The sequence below is a fragment of the Thamnophis elegans genome, chromosome 6 (genome assembly GCF_009769535.1).
Source record: "Thamnophis elegans isolate rThaEle1 chromosome 6, rThaEle1.pri, whole genome shotgun sequence".
NCBI classification, from domain to species: Eukaryota; Metazoa; Chordata; class Lepidosauria; order Squamata; family Colubridae; genus Thamnophis; species Thamnophis elegans.
The window spans coordinates 41,562,078-41,587,269 of NC_045546.1; the positions used below are offsets into that span (position 1 = coordinate 41,562,078).

A 25,192-nucleotide genomic window follows, 5' to 3' on the forward strand; every position below is an offset into this window, starting at 1 on the left:
TTATGTACAACTCCATTGTACGTTAACAGTTATTCAGGTTGCCTGGGAGATGACAAGTTGCTGGGTCCATGCAGTGAAGCTGGCTCTTTAAGACAGAGGATAGTTGTGTTAGCATTGAAGATAGTGGCACATCTTCATCCCCGCTCAAGAAACAGTCTCTGTACTCAAAGCATTTTTATAATTATCAACCTATCTCAAATTTGCCTTTATTCAGGAAGTCTGTTGAGAAGGTAGTCAGATAGTTGCATAGGATTGCGCAGGAAGCTGATTTTTTAAAAAAAACTCAGGTTTGTGCTTAGTACAGAGAGGCATTATTGCACTTGCTGAAGACCTTTGAAGTGAAGCTGGGACAGAGGTGACTCTTTTTTGAACTTGATCTATTGATGACTTTTGAAGCCCTCAACTATGTTATCTTTGTTGGCCAACTATGATATCTGACAATTATAGTATGGTTGTTTTTCTCCCTTCACAAAGACCAGTTCCAGTTGATGCTGTCAGGGATAGAGGTATTTGGTACTTATTTGTGTGATGAGAGTTCTTCTCCCCATTTAACATGTATGTAAATATCAATATTGCTAGGGAGGTCATCTATTGAACGAAGGTCCAGTTATCAGTTGTCAATTTGGGTTTTCAAATCTGAAGACTTTCATCTTTAGTCCTGGAGATCCCAGTCAAGACTGGTGGTCAAACTGATTGTTTTGAATTCTCAGCTCACATTTATTAAATCATTTTGTTTCTTCTAATTTTTATGAGATTATACCTTGTAGGTAGAGTTGTGGTTTCCTTTCAAACTTAAATTCCAATATTTTTTTTGCATTACACTATGTATATATTTCCAGACTATTTCGGGGAAGGGCTGTTTGATCACTACATATGATGAAATGTTTCTTCTGCTTCATGACATTTTCAATATATGTTGATGTATAATTTCTGTATCTTAGGTATTACCACATCAATGCAGCTGTATATTGTCTGTAAAACATTTTGTAACCTTTTTAAAGTTATAATTTGATATAAAATATATAGCTTTAGTCAATAATGTTTTCCATTGTTATGTAGTAACTGTTTCTTTTAAGTTTTATATCCATTTTACCAGGGTTTTTTTTAAAATCTCTGTGTCATAACTATATAAAAATGTATAGGTGGTGTTGGTTTTATAGTTTCAAATTCTTTTTGTTTGTTAATGTTCCCCTTCCGACTTGATTTTATCTTTCCAATGATTTGTAAATATATCACCCATGGTATATTGAAGCCTTCACTTGCTGTGTTTTTAGCCTATTCATATCTGATTAAACCATATTTGCCTACGTAATTACATTTTTCTTGCTATAGCTACTTTTTACATGAAGAAGCTAGAGCTGTACCTGTCAGACATGCTATTATGTTTGTTAAAGTTTGTTCTATTATCTGACTATGTCTAACAATATTTTTCTTTTCAGTTCTCATCCTGATTTGTATCACTCTGAAGTCCTTTGGCTAAGTCAAGTCCTTCCAAAATTGCCATTTTGCTATTTGGAGATTTTCATCCCTTCTGTTATCCATGCTGGACAGCTTGCTTTTTGGTACAATTTAAAGTATGAAAGGGCAAAGCTGTCTTTCTGTTTGGAATTTTGTAGAATTTTTTAAATTTGACTCTAAGTCATTTTCTGCTCCATTTGAATGTGGCGCCAGGTTCTTGCTGTTCTTGTAAGATTCTCTCTGAAATTTGAATTGGTGTCATGTAAAATATGGATTTGCACACTCATTTTTAAATTGCATTTTTTCTTAACAAAAATTCTTCAATATTTAAAGGTTTCTCTTCATCACTTGCATAAATTAACATTATTCTTTTGATATGTTTCTTAATTGTCAGGTGCAAACCAAGATATTCCACTGAGGAAACTGATAGACTGATTCTTCATGCAAAAAACAAATAAACCCCCAACCCCCCAAAAATCTTCATTGATTAAAAATATTAATATTTTTGTTTTCTGAACTTGGTTTTATATCCAGAATATTTCCATAATTATGAATTATTTACATTAACTGTTTTATTTTGTGATTATATTATACTTAATACTACATTATCCACAGAGTTTTTAAACTTATATTCCCCTCCACAGATTTTGAGACTTGTTATTTATCACCTTGGATTTTTTTTCTGCCAGTATTTCCAGCACAATGATAAACAGTAAAAAAGAGAATAGACATCCTTCTTTGTTTTCTTACTGACTTGAAAATATTCAGAGAAATTTTGATGACATTCAGTTATAATCTTTGCTTTGTGCTATAGGCAAATGTTTTTAACCAAAGCTAGAAATTCATCTCCGAAGTTCATTTCAGTTGGTACTACAGCATGAAGGGCTGCTGCATATAGTTAAAGGGATTTTTCACAGCCAACAAAATTTGTGCAGCTTTTTTTTCTTCTTTTTTTTAAAAAAAGTCTATTTTGTTGGTTACCTATATTTCGTAGCCTAGATAACAGAGTGAAATGAATGAATTAAAAAGAAATAAAAACAATACAATGCATCCTAAGATTGTATATGTGTTGAATGTTCAATTGCCTGCCAGATTGAACGAAGTCCAATAATCTTGGAAAATATCAGAATGGGAAAAGGCTGGCTTGGAAAAGCATTGGTTCCCATTATCACTTCTCCAATTTCTAGTGAAATTTACTGGATGACCATTAATTGTGTGTATGTTTAACAAATAGTAGGTTCCATAATCATAATCATAACTAATCATAATAATAATAACAACACTTGATTGATTTGATTTGATTTATTGGATTTCTATGCCGCCCTATTCCCAGAGGGACTCAGGGAAGCTCACAAACCAAAATGGGGGAGGGATACAAACAAGAGGAACAACGGACAAACAACTACAAACAATTTAAATAACACTCAACAACCACGCAATTCGAGCGGGGGCGGGGAATCCGTCAGCCCCAGGCCTGTCGGAACAACCAGGTTTTAAGGGCTTGCGGAAAGCCTGAAGGGTGGTGAGGGTCCGAATCTCCACGGGGAGCTCGTTCCAGAGGGCCGGAGCAGCAGTTGTACACAGTTACTTGAGAAAAAGCCGGATAAACAATAAAAAGGGTTTATAAATCATAATCTTTGGCAATTAGTTCCAAAATCTCTTCCTATGACTATTTTTATTTTTTAAAATAGTATTTTGTATTATAAGACTAAGATCTAGCTCTGAAAAATTGACTTTATAAATATGTTCAAAATTAATGTATTTTTGTATGTTTTCCCGAAAACTGAATGCCTAAAGTTACCTTTGGTTATATTTCATAATTTTTCATTTCTCATGGAAGAGAAGTTAGTTTATTGCACTGAATGTCACCATAGACACTATAATGTACTCAATGTAATAAATATAAAATGTCCTTTATATTTTGCCTTATGTTTTATGTTTGTCCTTAATATTTGTTTATATTAAAATGATAATTTGTTAACCATATTAAAAATAAACAGATTTCTTCTCTTTATTATTGTTTTCAACATGGATATCTGACTTGACTGCCAGTATATTTTTTCCCATTTATTTTTTTCTCTCATATTAACCTTTAAATTGGGAAACTTTTGATTATTGTATCTGGTTTAAAAAAATGAAACAATGAAAAATCTATATGGACTCATACTTATGGAAGTCTCTTTATAGGAAGATGCAATTAACACCTGCCTGCTAGCAGCATGAAGAAAATATATTTCTGTGCTATCATGTTTTAATATGCCAAATTTTAACCTGTTTTATTTAGTGTTTTTCTCTATCCTGTTATCTCGAGAACTTATAAATCTGATACATTGGCAGGAAAAATCTAAAAGTTGGGGAATGCATTTGAACTTCATGCCAACACTCTCCATTGCTATGGATAAGAAGTCTATATACTGGCATAGGAACTCTTGAAATCATTAATGTTTAATCACCTTCTGTTCCTTAATTAAATCACTAAGCAACACTGTATGACATTAGTTGGCCATTAAGAAGACTGAAATTTTGAATGTCCTTAAAAAGATGTACTATGTAATCAACCTAAATTTAGGGTCATATGTAGAGGTTGTTATTTGTTTTAATTTGAAAATTCATTTGAAAATCACTTTATTTTGTCTGGATCTTTTTTTCTAAGATAGTGATATTTTAAAGTACCGTATTTTCACGACTATAAGCCGCACTGAAAATCCTAAAATTTGATCAAAAACCGGCAGTGCAGCTTATAACCCGGTGTGCTTTATATGTGGAAAAAGATCGAAAATCTCTCCCTCCCGATTTTACGCTCAAACTTGACATAAAGCAAGAATGACCGCGAGCAGGCACGCACACGTCCCTTGGGTCTCTCCCTCCCTCCTTAGCCGGGAGGCACCAAACTGTGCCCAGCCATCCTCACCTCCACCACCAGCAATCCGGAAAGGTCTTCACTCACTCTCTCTTGCAGCATGCCCCGATGCGAAAAACACAGAGATCGGTGTGCTTGGGGCTGCTGCTGCGACGTCCAGGGAGGATAAACCAAGCCGTGCGCCTCTCCCAGCTGCTTTCGCGGCTTCCTGGAGCGCCAAGAACCTTCGCGCTCTTCTCCGCTCCTCGCGACTGCAACAGATGTCCAGAAGCGGCTTTTGGGGCTAATGGGGATTGGATTTCCAGCTCGATAGCCCCTGCCGCTTCTGGACGTCTATTGCAGTTGTGAGGAGCCGAGGAGAGTGTGGAGAAGAGCGCAAAGGTTCTTGGCTCTCCGGGAAGCGGGAGAGGCGCGCGGTTTGGTTTATCCTCCCTGGATGTCGCAGTAGCAGCCCCAAACTCACCGATCTCAGTGTTTTTCACATCGGGGTGTGCTGCAAGAGGGAATGAGTGAAGAGTGAAGACCTTTTCCAGCCAGCGCAAAGGACTCCCCCGGACTTTTTTTTGCTGAGCACAGGGCGATGGGCCCGCACCTCCACCACCAGCAATCCGGAAAGGTCTTCACTCATTCTCTCTTGCAGCATGCCCCGATGCGAAAAACACAGAGATCGGTGCGCTTGGGGCTGCTGCTGCGACCTCCAGGGAGGATAAACCAAGCCGTGCACCTCACCCAGCTGCTTTTGCGGCTTCCTGGAGCGCCAAGAACCTTCGCGCTCTTCTCCGCTCCTTGCGACTGCAACAGATGTCCAGAAGCGTCAGGAAACGTGCGGCTTATAACCCGGTGCGCTTTATATGTGGAAAAAGTTTGAAAAATTAACGTTAACTGATACTGCGGCTTATAATCCGGTGCAGCTTTTGGTCGTGAAAATACGGTATTATCAAACTCATAATTTCTGTGCAGCTATTTAGTATACGTAGCTTTCCAATGCTGAATTAATGTGATACTACAGAAGGTCAAGCTGGATATTTGAAGAATTTTGAAGAAAATGAAGGGATATATTGTGTACATTTTTTTTTTAAATATCCAAGATAAACAGCTTTATCAGATTAACAAACTTTGACTCTAAATTTGCATTTTGTACTCTGGAACTGAAGATGATTGCAAAAGTGAGGAGTTTTCAGATAAATTGCTGTTATCTAGTTTTCCAGTGTCCTGATGTTCTTCCAGCAGCTGACCCCAGAGGCGGAGTGAGATATTTTTAGTGTATTTCTTGTAGTGTAGCTTACAGGGAACTGATGACAAACTAACTGTATTTTATTATATTTGAACCTGGCAAACTGATCTTTTTTTAATATGTCATTAAATATGTCAGATCCATAAATCTGCCATTCTTCAAGGGACAGGGGGGTGGGGAATGACCCTGGCTAAGTTTACACTTTATTACGCTTTGCATACTTTTATACTTTATTGCTTTCTCCCCTATGTAGCTTATTGATTTATAACCTTTAGCCTGGCGCCTAGGCACTCTGGTATTTTCTCACCTTTTGGGGAAAGTAAGGGGAGGGAGACATGTGGGTTGTATCGCCAGCAGAGGATGATCCTGTATCATTTTCTCAGAGTGGCCAGTACAATAACATGTTCATACCTGTGGATTGGCTGAATCCACACTGGACTGTTGGGAGGGATTTCTAGTTCCTTTTATTCTAACTGAGCGCCTGAGGGACCTCAGAGCCTGCTTTGATTTCTCCTTGCTTTCACTCCTGTTCAATAAAAGGTTTCTTTTGAAATGCCAAGTTTCGACAGTCTTTACTTTCTTGAATAAGAAGGAGAGACTGGGCTTTACAGAATCCAAGAAAGCTGGACAGATATTTGATTAGCCTTTTTTGATGAAATTCCAACAGAACCAGTTACTAATTGTCCATGAACTAGGATGCTGATTGGCTCTTTGCATGGGTAGACTTTTTTAAAAAGTTTTTTACTTTTTCATTTTCATAACATATAATCACATGTATACTATTACATAGCCAACATCATATTGTATTATTAAATGTTTACATCAATTCATCTTACCATCAACTCCCAAGAACGATTATTGGCTCTTCTGCTCTCCATATACCATATTTGTACCTTATCCATCACTTTCTTCTCCCTCTCTCCTCCCCTCCCTACCTCCTTTCTTCCCTCTATCATCCTTCTTTTCTCCACTTCCCTTTCTCTCTCCTTCTCGTCTCTCCCCTTTCCACTCCTCCTTTCTCTCCTCTTCCACCCTGCCCTCTCTCCTATCCCTCTCTTCTTTCCTTGCCTCTCTCTTCTGCTTCACACTCTCCAATTCATTTGCTTTGTGTATTTCAGCTTCTGAGCGAGCTCCATTTTATGTTAATGGTATTTATAATTCATTTTCAATATACATATTTAATTTTAACATATATCTTCCTCCTTTTTTTAAAGAAATATAACAAAAAAGTATACATATACAGTCATTGTGTCTTTCACCCCCCCCCGGCCTACTTTTGGTCAAGATGAAGACCTGGTTACAATTCCCAGCTATTCTCAGCATTATATTTATATAATTATACATCCTTACAATTTGTGCTTCTGTCTTTAAATCTCAATAGTTTCCCATTGTATTTCATGTTCCCTCTCCATTTTACCATATCTTGGTCACCCTGCCAGGGTTTCATCTCACCTCTGCACACTCCTGTTCAACTGCTTTTGGCTTGGAGTCAGCTTCTTGTGCAGCATGTTGCCATGCTGCCACCCTGGCTCCGATTCAGAAGCAAATCTCTGACCTACGACGGACCTGTTGCACTCTCTATAGGTCTGATGAGATGCTGCCCCTTCTTTGCCCTCCCTCCAGGGGGCGGGGTCCTGATCCAAAAACAGATCTCAGAGATGGTTTGTCAGACAGGGTTCATGTGAGCCTTTTCAGAGCTCACATCCCCCACGTCTGTCCAGCTGGAGAACTTCAGGTCAAATCTGCATGGGTAGACTTTTAATTGGTCTATTTTGAAGTATTTCATGGCTTGTCTTTGAGCCAGAAGTCTTTGAGGTGTTCTTGCTGATGAAGACACTTTTTGATTAGTTAAGACCAGTATATTCTTGGTGTGGCATAAAGCTGGGAACCATATTTTTCAAACTGTCCTTCCTATTGAATTCCTATTGAATTTTTGAAATGTTTACAGATCTCAATAGTTTGTCTATGTAGTCACACATGGTAATAGCTTATCATGTGTGACTGCTTATGGTTTCTCCATTCCTTTTCTAGATTATCTCTGCCTTTCTCTAAGCCACACTTTTGTTATTTTAATAAAACTTGTGTACATGCCTATGACCTTGATGTCAAGAAGGTCCTTTCCAGTGGTTTGCAACAGCATAGGTCAAGGTCAATACATTTTTACCTTATCATATTTCCAGTATCCAACTCAGTTTGTTTTCTTTTCCCAGATGCTAAATCAGAACCACAGAAAATATCTTATCTCCAATCTTTTTGGAGGCATGTTTTATAATTAACTAATTGCCTTTTTCTTATAACTTCACAATTTTAAAAAAATGATTTCTATGGTAGTTTGCCTTAAAAGGTCACTGTGATAATTACATCTCAAAATTACAATTAAAATATTTCGCTCCCATAGGAATTAGGTCTGCAGTTGGCTTGAGTAGTTTTGAGGACTTTTAAAATTATAGTTATTATATTGTGGCTGTGTTCAGAATTAACTAATTATACTCAAACTGATTGTAAATTGTATCAGTATACATCTGCCATCAATGAAACTGACTAATCAAAGCTATGTAAAGCTCAGATATTGTAGTAGGATTTTTCTGACATTTACTCAGTTACCTCTTAAAGCAAAAGTCATAATCTGCAATGAGCTTACAAAGCATCAAAGGGATCTTGTTGTTGAAAAGCATTATTCAGGGGAAGGGTGCAAAACAATTTCCAAGGCATTGGGTATACCATGGAATACAGTGAAGACAGTCATCAAATGTGGAGAAAAAATGGCATAACAGTGGCATTGCCAAAACTGGATGTTCCTCTAAAATTGATGAAAATGCAAGAAGAGAACCAGTTCTGGAGACTGCCAAGGTGCCTATAGCAACATTAAAGGAACTGCAGGAATTTCTGCCAAGTACTAGTTGTGTATTAAATGGGAAGGCAATCTGCCATATTCTTCATACGTCTGGGTTTCAAGGTAGGGTGGCAGGATGGAAGCCTTTTCTTACAACATCCAAGCCAAGTTATATTTTGCGAAAAACAATATCAAGTCTGACAAAAACATTGGGAAAAATGTTTTATGATCTGATGAGACCAGGGGTGAACTTTTTGGACATAATTCCAAAATGTATGTTTGGTACAAAAACAACACTAGGCATTACCAAAAGTACACTATATCCACAGTGAAGCATGGTGGTGACAGCATTATGCTTTGGGGTTGCTTTTCTTCAGCTAGAACTGTTGTTTTAGTCAAAGTGGTGGGAATGATCAACAGTTCCAAATATTAATTAATTTTGCATAAAATCTTCAGGCCTTTGTTAATCTGATAAAGATGAAGAGAAATTTCACTTTTCAATACAACAATGATGCAATCAAAGAAAAGAATGACTTCACCAAAAGAAGACCAAACTTTGGCAATGGTCTAGGCAGAGCCAGGATACAAATCCAATTGCAAATCTATAGGGTAACCTGAAGAGGGCTGTGTACAGGATATGCCCTTGCAATCTGACAGATTTGGAGTGCTTCTGCAAGGAAAGGTGGACAAGGATTCACAAGGCAAGATATGGTATGCTGAGAGGCTTCTTCACCCAAAGATTGAATGGTGTCATAAAATGAAAAAATGTTTTACAAAATGTTACTGTATTTTTCAGAGTATAAGATGCACTTTTTCCCCTCCTAAAAGAGCCAGAAAATTTGGGTTTGTCTTATATTCCGACTGTAGCTCCGCCCACCGACCAGCCCCTACCTTCCGGCCTCCACACATCCTCTTCCTGGCTGCAGAGATTGCCACCAACAATGGCTTGTGTTTTTGGGCTCCGCACATTGCATTTTCAACCTCCAAATGCTCAACGCATGGTGCCCAAAATGGCTACCTGGAACAGCTGCTTCCTTCTCTTACCTCTTCCCCGCTTTAGTCACTGGAGCTCCCTCTGAGGATCAGCTGTGCTTTTGAAGCTGTTTTTTAGCCCAAACACGAACTAAGCAATCTTCTGTGCTTTGCCTGCTTTTCTAAACTAAGGTGCGTCTTATAATCTGAAACTTATGATAGTTTAAGGTTATGCAACCATGTTATTGTATACTTTTTATTGTTATTTCCCCCCCTAAAAGATGTAAGTTTGTTTTTCAATTGAATTATACAGCTAATGTTATATTAAAGGTATAAAAAATTCTAAAGTACCGTAAGTTATCTTGGTCTGTTGGTTTTTTTTTTAAACATCTCAAAAACCTGGCATTTTAACAGGAGTATGTAGACTTTTTATATCCACAGTATGGAGCTTTTAGATTTAAAAACTAGCATTTAGAAGTGTACCTGACAAATCAATGCAAAGCTTTCAGCACTGGCATTATGTGCAAATCTGAATAAATAAATCTAATAAATAGACTGCAGGTTCTGTTGCCTTTAAATATCCCCCCAATAAAATATATTGTGGTAATGTAATTGGCTGTAAAAATCATTGTTTCTGCTGTTACTTTGTTGTCTTCCTATTGAAGTGGAAGCAGGCTAGCAAACTTGCTAATTATGGTAAATAGGCCACTTTCTGAGTGAGAAAACCTGGACTGCTAATGCCCTATTCTTTAGAAAAACAGCCAGGATGTATGAATGTCTTCCTAACATTTATACTAAATTATTCCATCCAAAATTCAAGATTGGTTACTCCATCAATATTATTTGTACAAATACAAGTCCCCAATATGGCAGCACCTTCCCTGAAGTCATAACTAAACAAATTAAAAGCTATGTGTGTTGAAAGCATCTAGCATAAAACTGAGAAGTAGAATGTGATCATTTGAATTATTTCTCACAATGATAGGTGGATATAATAGAGTTCATATTTACTTAGTAGTAAATGATACATCAATTTTAAAATATATTCAGAATGAATTTAACATTTGTTTGTAAAGAAATAAACATTCCTCGTTAACTTCAAACATATTCACCTTCAGTCCCTTAATGCTATTTTAAAATTGGGATAGTTGAAAATATATTTGCATACATCACTAAATTTCCAATTACCATGTAAATGACAACTGAAAGAAACAGGGGTTCAACGCTTTAGTTAAAGAAGTGTTGATTTTAAAAGCTTTTTATCAGACGTGAGACTTTACTTTGCGAATATGTACCCATCATCAGTCTGATGATATGAACAGCAAATAAGCCTGCAATTCTTTCAGGTTGAAATAGCTTTCTTTAAAAAAAAAAATGCACAGCAGGAATCCTTTCCCAACACTAAAATAAATGACAAAGTAAAAGACCAGTCTTCCATAGGCATTTAATGAAGACATGCTTCAAGGGATTTTCTGTAGTAGAGATCATTTTACACCCCAGGACAAAAGAAAAACAGTACAGCTTTGCAGTCAGAAGCTGCAATCAAAGGAGAATAAAGAAAATAACAAAAACATTGCTTGTTAAATCACTTACAATGGCTTTCCTTTGGATTCACAAATCAAAGTTATAGATAGTCCTTCTTCTGGCCACAGTGTGGAAGGTATTATTTTAACTGAAGGAATATCTGGAAAAATAATATTTATAAAATCAGATTAAATTTGTATACAAATTGTACTGTGCAAATTATGAAAGCAACATCAAAATTCACTTGTGGATGAGTTAACCTTAGAATTTATTGAAGCTACGATTCTGAATTCAGGTGGGTATATGAATCTGTACACTGTACATAATTTTAGCATTGAATAGCACAGAATGGCTATAGGGGATCTAGATGCCATTACAATACAATAATAAGACATACAGTGTAAAGTATGATCTAAAGCAGATCTTATAGAATATCTTACATTCACAAGGCAGGGAGCGATGCAACAGTAAATTTGACTAATGACAAGTAGGAACAGTTGGAAAATTGTACATGAACAGTCCTAGCCTTGTTATGTCAGTTAGAATTATTTCCTGCGTCATCTCTCTTCTCGAAATTTTGCTGTTTGGTTCAAAACCAGTGGACTTTCATTAGTACATTATATATGAAATTTCAAAACCACAAATGACAAACATAACAAATAGCTTAATTGCAGCACTAGTAATATATCTAAAAGCTTATCATTGTTCTTTTGATTTTGTATTTGATTTTTCATTTTTTTAAAAAAAATATTTTTTTTTAAATATTTCTTTCACAGTATCTGAATACTTTCATATGGAAGCACAGTTTTCATTACTTCTTTGCACTAATGATTATAGTAAAATCCACTTCTTGCAATAACCTTGCTTTGACCTGTTTACCAGCTAAAGTACAAAAACAGTATTTAATTAGCCCATCAGTTTATGTTCTTATACACATGACTGGCTTTATTAGAGAAATCTATAACCAAAATGCCTGATGCTAGTCACTCAGCAATATCTGCTTCATCCATTCCTAGTAGCCCTTTCATGCATATTTTATTCATGCCTGAAAAGGGCTTGATGCTTGAACATATCACTTGCATTTAAATTATGTAAAGGCCAGGCAGTGGGAAATTGTGAAATCTTAGATTAGAATCTAAAAGAATAATAGTGCTCAGTACATTTTTGAGAATATGGAAAGAGTTAAGACAAATTGTTCATCAAATGCAAACATATATAAACAATTTGTAAAGAAATTTAGATAAATTATATTTTTGTTATGCAGCATGCATCTATGTAGAAACAAGCCATGCAACACTACATTCATATCTTCTTATCTTTTCTTTCTTAAACTATATATGATACCGTCACAGATTATATGGATTTTCTATAGAAGACCCAACAGGATTGGCTTTGCATTAGGCAAAATATGGCAAAATCCTAAACTTCAGGGAATGGAGGAAAAACTTCTAATCATTCTTATATTTCTGAATGTATAATTTTATGTTGATTGTTGAACTAGATGAACGGCTTGTTAATCAAATCATGTTATACAGATGCATTGCAAACAATACCCTTAAGCATTCAAACAAGTTGAATTCTGTACTTGGAGTGTGGTGCTCATAAGAATGACATGCTCTATTTTGGTGATTTGGTGACAAGTTGCAATGGAGAATTTGTTTCAAAAGGTAATTAACATGACTCAGGAAAAAGTCTTGGGAACAGTGATGTGGTACATCAACATTATCAGTTATGTCTATCGGCCTGAACGGACACTAAAACACCATTCATTTTAAGTGTTCATATTTCTCATGATACTCTGTAACAGCATGAGAAATTGTAGTTATAGAGGTTATTCATATAGCTCCTATACCATAAGGGGAACCATACATTGTCTTCAAATTGTGCAATTAATTTGAGATTTAGCAGTAATTTAGTCATGACAAAGAGATATATAAAGCTAATAAAAAAGCAGCAAATATACACTATTTTCATTTCTCAAAATAAAGTATCTGTACAATTAAATTAGCATTCTAATTAAAACAATGATACAATGTAGTTGTTTACATAAAGTGGGAAACTCTGTTCAAAACCAAACTGTGTAGCAGGTGAGTAATAAGATATATTAAATGAATGCAACCAGCAATTTACTTGGAATAGTTATAACTGTGGTAGGATGTAGTGATATGATAAATTATTTAAACTGAATAAGTGAATGGTCTTGGAAAAATGAAGGAAGAATACTGAAATATGGAAGAATAACCCACACATTACAATTATACATTTTTAAAAAAATCTTGTTTTTGGAATTCTAATCTTCACACAAAAACCTTGCTTATTATTAAACTGTGTGAGCACACATTATAAAAACTAAATTTAGTTCTTAGAAATAATATGAATTTGTGAATTCAATTAGATACTTTCAAAAAAGTAATATCTTTAATCTCTTTGTTATCAGCTTTCCAAATATTAACTTAAATGCTGAAAATGGTTAACTATATTTCTGCTCTCTCTCCTATGCAGCCCTTGAGTATGAAAGCTTAGATCTATAGACATTGAGAAAGTGTAGTTTTGTCAAGAGACAAAGAGAGAGGGAAGAAAAGGGAGATTTTCTTGTATATGATCTGAAAGATTTCCCAGCTTTCAAAAGCTGTGGGAGGAGAAGTGTTGAACAAGAATAACTGAGATTAATTGGATGTATTCTGCAGAATTGCAACATAAATGTCCTTAAAAGTTCACACAGAAATATATCCTTTTTCTGTGGATTATAGGTAAACTAATTAAACTAAAATAGTTTATATATACACAGAGCAGTTTGGAAGAGCCTTGGGAGTTAAGATTTGGTCACCAAGCTGCCTAATAATTTAATGAGCTAATGAGCTAATAATTGAATTTATTATTGTCTTGTATTTTATTCCATGTATATTGTTGTGATAATTATGACATATTAGTATGAGTCATTTTGGAGTATGCAGATAATAAGTTAATAAGATATAATAAGGTAATATAATATACTGTAGCAAATAATAGATAGATGATAGATCGATCTATCAATAGCTTATTTACATACTTTTCCTGTAAAAAAATTTCTCTGATTTTAGAATCTTAGATATTCAGTTTTTGCATATTTCTTAAAATTAGCAAAAGTGTGAAGATATAACTTTTGATAAAAAGCTACCAAAATAGTAATTTTCATTAATATACAGTAAGCATCACATAGAATAGTTCAGTGATGGTGAACCTTTTTGGCACAAAGTGCCAAAAAGGGAGTGTGTGCATGTGTGCGGGCTCATCTGGGATACGACCTGGAAGAGGAGCTGCCCAGTGGGCATGCACACACTGGAAAATGAAGCTCCAGTTTCTGGCACAGGTATGCAAGCTGGCCAGCTAGTCTTCTGGTTAATGGAGCACACACACTCACAACAATCAGCTGGCCGGCATGCATGTTCATATTGGAAAACAGAAGACAGCTCTTCCAGTTTCTGGCACTGCCACACACACGAAGGCCACATGACCATCATGAGCGCATGCGCACCAGAAATCTGAAAGAGAAACAGGCGATGCTGTGCATACCAGGTAATATCGCTCTCTGTGCCACTTCAGGCATGTGTGCCATAGGTTCGCCATCACAGGAATAGTTTATTCATATTTGTCCTCTTCTACCAACCATACTGAGCTAGATAATTGGTCAGAATTCTTAAAAATTTAGAACCAAACAGTTGGAGAACAATTATTTCATGTAAAAAATTCTTGATAAATTACATTAGAACATTCATGTAATTTATCAGCTTATTTTCTACAGTATTCAAAAGAATGTATATCTGAAAAAAAACTAAGCCAACTACAGAATCCTTGAAAATGGCACTGATGGGCACACTATGTCTGAATATTTTGTTAATGTGGCTAATTAACCATTTACAGATATATTCTAAGAATTTATTTAAATTAATTTTAAAGGTTTGGTTCCAAACCATGATCCTGTAGTTAGACTTTCTTAAAAACTATTTTGCAATTTTTATAGTTACACATATCTATAAAGAACTATTATTTGAATTTATGGTTTGTGACATATCATGTGTTTACTAGTTGACGTTTCATCTGACAAAAAGTGTCTTTCATCCAAATGAAGTTTAAACGGTAAGGACTAGGTGGATTATGTAATAAACTGAAAACATTTCTTTCGTTTTCTAAAAAAAGGCACATTTTAACACCTGCAACTCACTTAAGAAAGTAAATGTTTCAGAGAGAGCATACTAATGCAGCAAGTCCTTGTGACTAAGATTTTAAAAATAATTTTCACAGCATTTCATTTCCAAGAGTGCACCTGCTGTAGACTTGCCTTGCTAAACTCATTTGCCAATATATTTACATTCCTATTTAACTTTTTTGCAGACTATCAGCAATTCTTCTCTGTATCTATTTCAGAGCTATTAGTATGTTTTATTCTTCATAAATCTGTTCCCCCCCCAGTATTTTATTCAAAAACCAAATTGAAAATAATTTTATAGTTTTATGATATATAACAATTTATGCATATTTAAAGTGTTACTATAGTTCAGTCTTTTCACAAAAAGAAATGTTTCTGAGCCACAAATCAGGAAATACATCTGGAAAATAAAAAGACCAATAAATATTTTTAATCACCTGATAATAACATTATAGAATCAGTCTTATTTTTCACTGGTTTCTTTCTTAATTTTCTGGACAGTATTAAAAAATTACAATGTATGATATTCAAAGATCAGCACAGAATTAATTATATATTATGCCTAAAATGCTTTCAAAACAAAATACCATACTTTAATTTTTGAGATTTGTATGAAACAAACCTGTAAAATTGATATTATTTTGATTATATGACCAAAACCATGCAGAAATATAGCTGAGAGAAAATAAAGAAGAGAAAGTGTTGCAGAGAATATAAAGGCCTGCCAGGTATTGCACTTTTAATAGGGAATCTATATTCTGAAATAAGTTTTTTTTTGGTAAAGATGATCACAAAAGTTATTTGGCAATCTTTATTAGGCAATTACTGGGCATGTGTTATTTGCTTTTCTATGTGGTAATAGGCTCTATTACAAAATGTACCTTATTATTTATAATTTAAGGTCTATATCTTAATAAATTTGAATATAGCCCTGAACCTATTAATTATGCTTTAAAAATCCAACATTTTTAATAAAATAAATCAGATATAGGCCTTCAAAATTTTACAGAATGTTTTAAGTCACTATTCCTTTTTAAATTATTTCATTATAGTTATATCATTATATTTAATTAACGGCATCAGTGTAATGTATACATCACAGAAGAAATCTGAGTTCATTCTAGTTCATGCATCGTGCTTTTGTTTTAACAGATGCCTTCTCCTTTTTTAGTATTAAAGTAAATGCAGTAAGCAGTAAAAACTATGTAAAACGCACTGATTTTTCACGAAATATGTGACATTCTCTGAAAGTGAACAGTATCTTCTATCATCCATAAAATAGAGCTACAATTGATATCATAGCTTTGCACGGTGTTAACTCTTCTGAGATTCTTGGTTATGTTCTCTACTAAAATCACTTTTCTTTCCTGACTAAATGCAGGGTCTATGACCATGATGAGCTTAATATCAGTAAAGATTAGCTAATGATAACAGCACCCATGATTTAAATGTAACTTATAAAGGAAAAATCAAGGACTAAATTGAAACACATTTCTGGAAAATGATTGAGAAGTTTAATTTGAGAGATGGGACACAAATAATTCCTTTCTCTCACTTATTCCATCCAAACTTGCCAATTTCTATTTCTGCTCAGATGAAATAGAATTAATGAAAAGCCTGGAAAAGAATGTGGTATATAAAACATTCCTTCACCATAGTATTATGACTGGAGCACCTCTGAAAAACCATAGTTAATGTCCATAGGCTCCTTTACTATTCTATCATTATCACTTCTGTAATGTTTTCAGTATATGTAAACACAAAATTGAAATAGCAAATACTTGGAAAATCATTTTTGTAGCCTTAAAACTACAGGACTGTTTACAGTGGTGCAGGAAAATCTGGAATAGATTTTCAGAAATTAATGATAAAATGTAAGATTCAATTGAATCCATTGTATATCATTTGCTATGAGACATAGAAAATAAGACTACTGTAACATTTTCTTTATAAGCAATGTAAAAACGTCTTTTTGCCAATATATACTGTGTTTCCCCGAAAATAAGACAGGATCTTATTTTCTTTTGTTCCCCGAAATAAGCACTTGGCTTTATTTTTGGGGAGGTCTTAATATTTCTGAAGTGCAGGAGATGGTGAGCATGGTCACCTCATTGTTGCTGCTGTGTTGCAATATTTTTTTTGGGAGGGCTTATTTTCCGGGGAGGGCTTATTTTAGCACATGCGCTCAAAAGCTTGATTGGGCTTATTATCTGGGGAGGGCTTATTTTTGGGAAAACAGGGTACTATTATACTGTAAATCTATATTATCTTTTGTAATATCATTGTTTACAAAAAAAATAAAATATTGAAAATCACATTGCTAAATTTGCTAATAGTTTTTCAAATTATATTACAAAAATTCTAGCAATATCATGAATCAAAACTGTAACAAAAATTATGTGTTATTTGAACCAGATGTTTTATAACCAATCATTAAGCTCGGATATAAACCTCAGGAGGGAGAGGAACAGTTACTGTATGCTTTAGTTTTCAGCACAATCTTATAGATGTTTTATTAATCCACACAAATAATATTTATTTCCAGTTAAAAATATTGAATAGAAAAACAGATGTTTCAGGGTGGCTTTAATGCACTATAAGTGTGAAAACAACAAATTCCATACTAGGTGTCATAAGAAAACAGACTGAAAACTTTTATAATGCCCTTATACAAATTTGTGGTATTTTTCCATCAGGAACACTGCTTACGAATCTGGCAGTAATATTTTTCAGAATTACCAGTTGGGAAATTTAAAATTGTAACCTCTGAGAGGTCCAGGGCAGTGAAAAGAACTGGATTGCCTTTGTTAAATTTCCAATTACTTCCAATTTCTTAATCAGATAGATTTATAATGGTAAGTTATACTGGCAACCAAGGCAGTTAAAATAATATTGAAAATAGGAATTAATATAAACTAACCATCAACATGAATATCTCAGTAAGCCACAATATATAATATGCTACATGCAGCAGTCCCTTCTCAATGATAAGATGAAGAAGTTTCATTTCACCATAATTGTCCATTAGTGAAAATAAATAAATAATCAGATTCAATGTAAGCTAGAATTTTAAACAATGGATTTTTGCTGTTATAATTTTGATAGTGTTAATATATAAGATGTAATGAAATAAATTAAAATTATTTATATTTAAAAGTAATTAAATATAGCAGGTGTAAAAAGACAGAATAGGTGCCACAGATATTCTGATATTTTAATCTAAAATACTCCAAACTTGTCTTTCTGAATAATTTCTACTTACACAAAAACATTTCAGAATAACAAAAAAGATGTTATTTTCCATAATTTAAAACAATAAATGTTTTTATAAATAAATAAATGTTTATCAAATGTTTTATTTTTGAAAAGATAAGAAAGAAGTATAAGAATGTTGATAAATTTTATATCAAGTTTTATTCAATTTCTGAAAATCTAGAAATACTGTGCCATATTTTAGTATTTTATTTCAATCAAAATATAATTTTGGTGGTATTGAGTTCATGACTTCAAGGTGTAATTTGTTGGTTAGTTAAAGGATGGATAAACCAGGTAGACATGTCTTGTCAAATTTAGGTATCTGAATATCCAGCATCAATTTGATTTACAGATATCACAGTCACATGGAACTACAGTAATTTGCTTTTAGCTGTATGAGTCCATACATACATAACTTCTATGAACATTTGTGAGTCAACAGATAACTGTAGGTATAGCAAGACATGGACAATATTGTGATAGGTATTTAATAAGGTTATATCCCCATTGTGTTACACATATTTTAAATAATTTTTAAAATTATCGCTATACAAGGAAAATGTAATTTGGTAAAACTCCAAATAATGAATAAAAACTCAAAACATAAAGAATATTGATAATAGTTCAGCATCCATTAAATTCACATTCATAATACTTACAGTGTATTTCTAGGACTTGCATTGCTATCTGCGGTGTGGAGTTCAACGATTCATGATCTACTCTGCAACTTACAACTGCACCATCATCAGAACGATCTGCTCTGTAATTCATTGTGCTGCTAACGGTAAATGTTTTCCGATTTGCATCCTCTTCTTTTAAATATTTAACATCTGTAAAAAATAAAGTTTGCTATAATTTAGCATTAAGGGCTGGCAATAAAAGGCAGCTGAAGACTAGAGAACATGAAATCATTTTAAAACAGCAAATAAAAAATGTACCTTTCATCATGTTTGCTTATCTTATCAAGGCAAACAAGTTCTATTTCCAGGCATTCCTTTGTCTTACAGAACTACCCATGTTGTCATTCCCAAATGTACACAGACTACAGATGGGAAATGCAATTTCAGTAAGAACCAAAAGACAGAACTGTCAGAATGAGATTCTGTTCCTCATTATCTTTAATATAATTAGATTGCAATCCAAACATTTTTCCCTTAAGACTATTTTCTTTCCTTGTGCCTTTTCCTCCCTCCCTTTATCTATTGGTATTTTAATCATTGTCAAATTTCCTTTGTTTATCTTCTCTTTTCCTTTTCAGTATGCACAAACAATATTAAGTAACAAAACAATGGAGATCTTAAAACTTATTAGTCAGCTTCAGACTAAAACTTTTATAGTACAAAAAAAAAATACTTTGATGAAACTTGCACCAGTTTGTTCATGTTATTTTCAATTCTGGATGAAAAAGACAAATAACCTTACACTTATTAACAATGACATTTGAAACTATTATTAATATTATTTAACATTTATTTATTTTTTGGTATACTTATTGATAAACGTTACAGTGTTAACAATTTTTAATCAACACTGTACAAATACCACTACACTCTGCCATTATGATCACAAATGAGCGTAAAATTTCTATTGCTGAGTGAATCAGTTGTTAAATGAGGGGTTTTTTGCAGCTTTTCTGGCCATAGTTGTTAGGTTGTTAGATGAATCACTGCAATTGTTAATAACACTATTGTTAGAACACAGTTGTTAGGCTGTTAGGTGATTCACTGCAGAAGTTAGTAACACAGTGTGGGAAGAAATATCCATCTGGTTCAGTTCCAAGCGGGGACAAAGACAAACAAACATGGAGGCTGATTGGAAAGATGGTTTAATGATGAAGCAGAACCACATGTGATTCTGGGCAGCTGACAAAATGGAATGGAGGTTTCTATACCTTCTTTGAATTTTGTATTTAAGCTTCCTATTTCTGTGCAAGAATATATATATTCTATTTGCTGTTGCCAGATTTCCATGGGGCCATGTAAGGGTCATAGTTGGCTCTATATGCAAAGTACAAATTCTAGGTGGTTGTCTGACCTAAGTTCGGTTGAAGTTTGGACTGCTCTGAGATGATGCAATGAAGGGCTTGGTTCTGAAAGAGTGTTGGGCAATTCCTATTGTGTTTTAATGGTTTTCATCTTGTTTTGGCTCTTGGGTGATGGTATTTATTTATGAATAGAGCTATCTAGATACTTCTTTCAATAACCTCTTTATCTCTTAAGTGCAGACATCTGCAGTGAGCTATTAAAGAAAGTGGGAGTTGCTTTCTGTTTTTTTCCATTTCTCCCCTTGGGAAATATAATAATCTGCCTTTTTAAATATTCCTAAAAATATTTCATTCTTCTAGGATGGTGGTTGCTGACTTTCTACAACAGTTATTAAGTTGTTAAGTGAATCTGGCTTCCCCTTTGACTTTACTTGTCAGAAAGTCACAAAAGGTGATCACATGAACCCAAGACACTGCAACCATCATAAATACGAGTCAGATGCCAAGTGTCTAAATTTTGATCACATGACCATAGGGATACTGCAATGGTTATGAGAAAAATGTGAGAAATAGGTTTTTAGAAATTTATTCATTTTAAAAATGTTTATGCAAAAAGCTATTTATTTTTCATTTGCAACTATGCCTACTGTATGTAGGATTGCTTTATGGTATGCAAAATACACCAAGAGATTAAAAGGAAAATAAATTGGAGAAAGACCATAAAAGAATTTTTTTTAACTACATCAGCACTATTCACTATATTTTCTATACATTTTTTTCTTGTAATTTATCCTATCTATTCATAGATGTTCATAGCAGAGGTGGGTTCCTACCGGTTCAGATGGGTCAGCCGAATCAGTAGTGGTATGCCAGCCTGGGTTGCAGAAAGGCAGCGACCCAGGCTGGAAATGCCTCTGAATCAGTTCCCTGGTCGCCATCGTCACCATCTTGTTTTTGAGTTCTGCATATGCACGAAACAATTTCCATTGAACTGTGCATGTGTGCGCACATAGCATGCACATGAGCAAACCTGCAGTAACGCGGTCAGAACCCATCCCTAGTTTACAGATTACTGTTTGTTCTGTAAGGTATTTATTATTTTGTGAAAAAGAAATCTCATCAAATCCACAGTTTTTCTTTTCTCTTAACCGCTTAGTAATAGAATGCATGAAGGCTAAATATTTTATATTTAATTTACACAAGAGAGATAATTCTTATAAATAATTTATGGAAAATCAGTCTGTTTGGAATGGGACAATTCCTGTATAACATACCTGTATTTTATTGTATGATGTGTGTGTGTGTGTGTGTAGGTAGGTAGGTAGGTAGGTAGGTAGGTAGGTAGGTAGGTAGGTAGGTAGGCAGGCATATAGAGTTGAATCCCCCTCCCAGTATTCAAGAGTTAATATGGCTTTAGAGAGTAGAGATGAAAATTTTCTGAAATTGCGTAGTAATGTGCTTTTCTCTCTAACACTAGACCTCTGAAGTCCTAGAAGCACTTAATTTGAGATAATGCACTTAGTTAAATTTTAATCCTCCTTGGAATGCATGGCAATTAAAAACAAATGGGTATGTTTTATAAAACCAGCTTGATTCTATGCTATTTTGAATCTTTTCATTGACAAGATTAATGTGAGAGTCATTCATTCCATGGTTCATCAGCTGTTGTCTAAGTCATTTCCCATCAACTGAAGTGACATGACCCTTTTATACTATGTGATTATAATAAAAAAAACAACTTCTACAGTTACGTGCTGCTCTTTTGAATCTATCTGAGATAGGCATTGTTCTGTATTTCTGTGTTATGTATTTCTTTATTGCCATAAAAGTGCAATCTGAATTTTTGAAACTCAGATTTTCTATCCATAGCAATTGTTATTCCATAATGTTAATCATAGTTAGCTTTTCTTAGCATAAATCATCTTTGCAAGAAAAACATGCAGTTTTAGATAAATGATAAAATATGCAGTCAAAGTATGTAACAACTTTTATGTACATAAATTATGAATGTCAGGATGCATTTTGGTTTACTGTCTTTAAAAAAAGCTTCCTCACAACATTTTGGATAATAGAAAAGTGAAACTTCAGGTGGGGGGGGAAGTATTGTATTTGAATGTGTCCTCAAAACTTTATTCAAAATAAGCAAAGGAAGCAAGTTGTTTCAGTTTTATACATTTCATTAATTCTCATTTGAGAAATCTGATTATAATATTTTGAGAACTGAACACATAAATTGAATACATAAATAATAATTTATGAAAAATCAGTGCTAAAAATAATGAATAGTACTCAGTTTGATATGATCAATTGTTAGGTATGGTTATAGGTTATGATCTGTAAAATCCAGATGATAAATAGCAGCAAAGACTATTGAACTAGAGATGTTTTATGATTGTATAGTATAAGACATAGCCAAACTATTTAAAGGACATGTTCATAAATGTTAGAAAAGTGAAATTATAAAACTATAGTACAGAGAGATCCTTTTCTACTGAAACTCATCTTGCAACAGGAAAGGGAGACTAATAATTATTGTGACCCAAATTAGTGCCATAGTTTCAGTTCCATAACACACATACATACATATATAGTGATTATGAAACAATAATTTAGGAAAATATAGACATGCTATTGTATAGAGTTCTGGATATTTCTTACAGATATTTCAAAGAGTTTGAATACTTGGCTAATTTATTAAAATACACACCATTCACAGCTCCTCTGAAATAAATAGGAACACATTCTATCAGAAGCACTAGTGCTGCTTGCAAAAATCCATGAATTGATTTAGTAAAGAAAAAAGTCATACAAATTAATGGAATGCGTTAATATTGAAGTGAAAATTCTCGAGGGTAAAATAATATGAAAAAAAATGCGAAGAAAAAAAATCACCAAAGGCTTCCAAAAGTCCAGATTACTTATTGCTTCTTTGAGATTGAACCCATTTACTAAACTAAGTAAGTCTAATTTAGAGTATTTTTTTAAAACCTGCCTTTTCCAAAATGTCTCTTCTCTGTTAATTATCCATAACCATGGTAAAATATGATACTATTCGAATTACAGAAAGTCATATAAGGCAGAAAAGGAGTGAGAAATGATAAGAAAATGAAATTAAAATCATGAAATGTAAAGGCATCATAGCTACAATTATATCACCACTTTTACATTGTATTACTCTATCCTTGTAAACCAGTTTTCTGTCATCATTTTATACACAGCTTTACATATTCTTTTGTTGTTGTATTTCAAGAACTCATCAAATCTTTCCAACTATGCCTTTTTAGGGTTTCCCTTTTCTATCAATGTAAAAACTTGTTCTTTGTATATTAATTTTTAAATTAATTCTTTCTGCATTTTCTCTACAAAACAAAATTATGTGCACATGTTTATTTTATCATATTTTGCACTTAGTTTATATATATTTAGCGATCCCAACATTATTGACTCTATCTGTTCTTTTTACAATCTGGACACTACAGGAATATCCACTTGTATATCCTATTTTAGCATCTATTAAAATCTATTCTATAGATAATTCTATCATCTTTTAAATTACATTATAGTATTTTAATTCTAGATTCAAGTATTTTTTCTCTGTATTTTGTTTAACTTTTATTTTCAACTACTTCTAGGTTTATTCCTTTCTAAGGTCTTAATGTTCTTCAGCTCTTCTTGATTAAGATTACTTAAAGTCACTTGTGTGGCTTTATCTGACTCTTAAGGGATGGAAAGTTGATGTTTCTTCCAGGTATCTAGTATAGTTCATCTGCGGTGGTAATGTCTTAATTGCTGCTGCTGCTACTTTTTTCTTCTGCTTGGTTCTTTGACACGCAGCTCTTTGTTACTGTCTCTTTTTTAACTGGTATATGTATTAATGACTACTGTAGATCGGTTATGCCAGTAAGGTGAGCCATCATTAGGCTGCTGCAGATTATGTGAGTAAATATCTAGTAAGGCATTTTTATTGTTCCATTTGGGCTTTCAACACCTCCTTTCCAATCCATAAACAACTTAGCATCCCAGTTCTTGCCACCAATATTTACAGGACTTTGTTGATTCTGTTCATGTGACCCACTTATTCATGCCAACGCTTCTCCTCTGCAGTTGTCCAGAGGACTTGGGACTTCTTGCTTCTCTCATTATATCTAATTTCTTGACCCTTCTCTCTTATTTCTTCACAACTCATCTTTTCATTTCTCCTTGGCCCTTCCTTAGTTCTTTTCTCTCCTTCAGGATTCCACATTTCTTCTTTTCTTCACCACCCACAGTTTCTTTAACTCGACTCCTGTTTAAAAGGTCAACACAATACATAAAGGATAAGTAGGGCCTTGAAAATAAATTAGAGAGAGAAAGGAGCATAGGTGTTCTTTTGGTTTTGTATCCTTCCTTTCACAACTAACAGTTGCACATCTTAAAATTCATTTTATTACTATATTGTTAGCAGGTGCTTTATCAAGGAACACAAATTTATCTAGTTAATGTAGTTTCCCCCCACTATTTATATATGATTTATATTTTACATATGAAACATAACTACTTTGAGCTAAGATATGGGAATTTTCAAATACATGCTGCTTTTATCATATAGTCTATAGTTCAGTTTCTTAGCCACTAACAAATTATTTGTTTTTAATGTACATACTGCATTTATATGTATTTTCCAAATGACAACTTTAATGCTACCACAGTCATTTATTGTTCATTTATTCTTAACTATATAAAGAAATGAAAGTAATTCACACATTTTTCTTAGTCTGTTAATGTCGAGTTCACTAATGCTTATTGTTTATTATTGTGAATTCTTTAGTTTCATTACTTACTGTTCCTATTGAATTGAGCAACCAGCGTTCTATTATATATGCATGCAAAATATAAGGTACAAGATA

The 25,192-nt window shown here is 33.8% G+C and overlaps 1 protein-coding gene across 1 annotated transcript in view; it reads right to left on the reverse strand.

Moving 5' to 3' along the window:
• The window catches only part of CADM2 (cell adhesion molecule 2), a 142,401-nt gene that overhangs the window by 46,303 nt on the left and 70,906 nt on the right, over window positions 1-25,192 (reverse strand). Inside the window, exons 5-6 of the mRNA XM_032219799.1 lie at window positions 18,982-19,152; window positions 10,951-11,041 (exon numbers count right to left, since the gene is read on the reverse strand). Coding sequence (XP_032075690.1) covers window positions 10,951-11,041; window positions 18,982-19,152 — 262 coding nt within the window. The remainder of the gene's footprint in view (window positions 1-10,950; window positions 11,042-18,981; window positions 19,153-25,192) is intronic.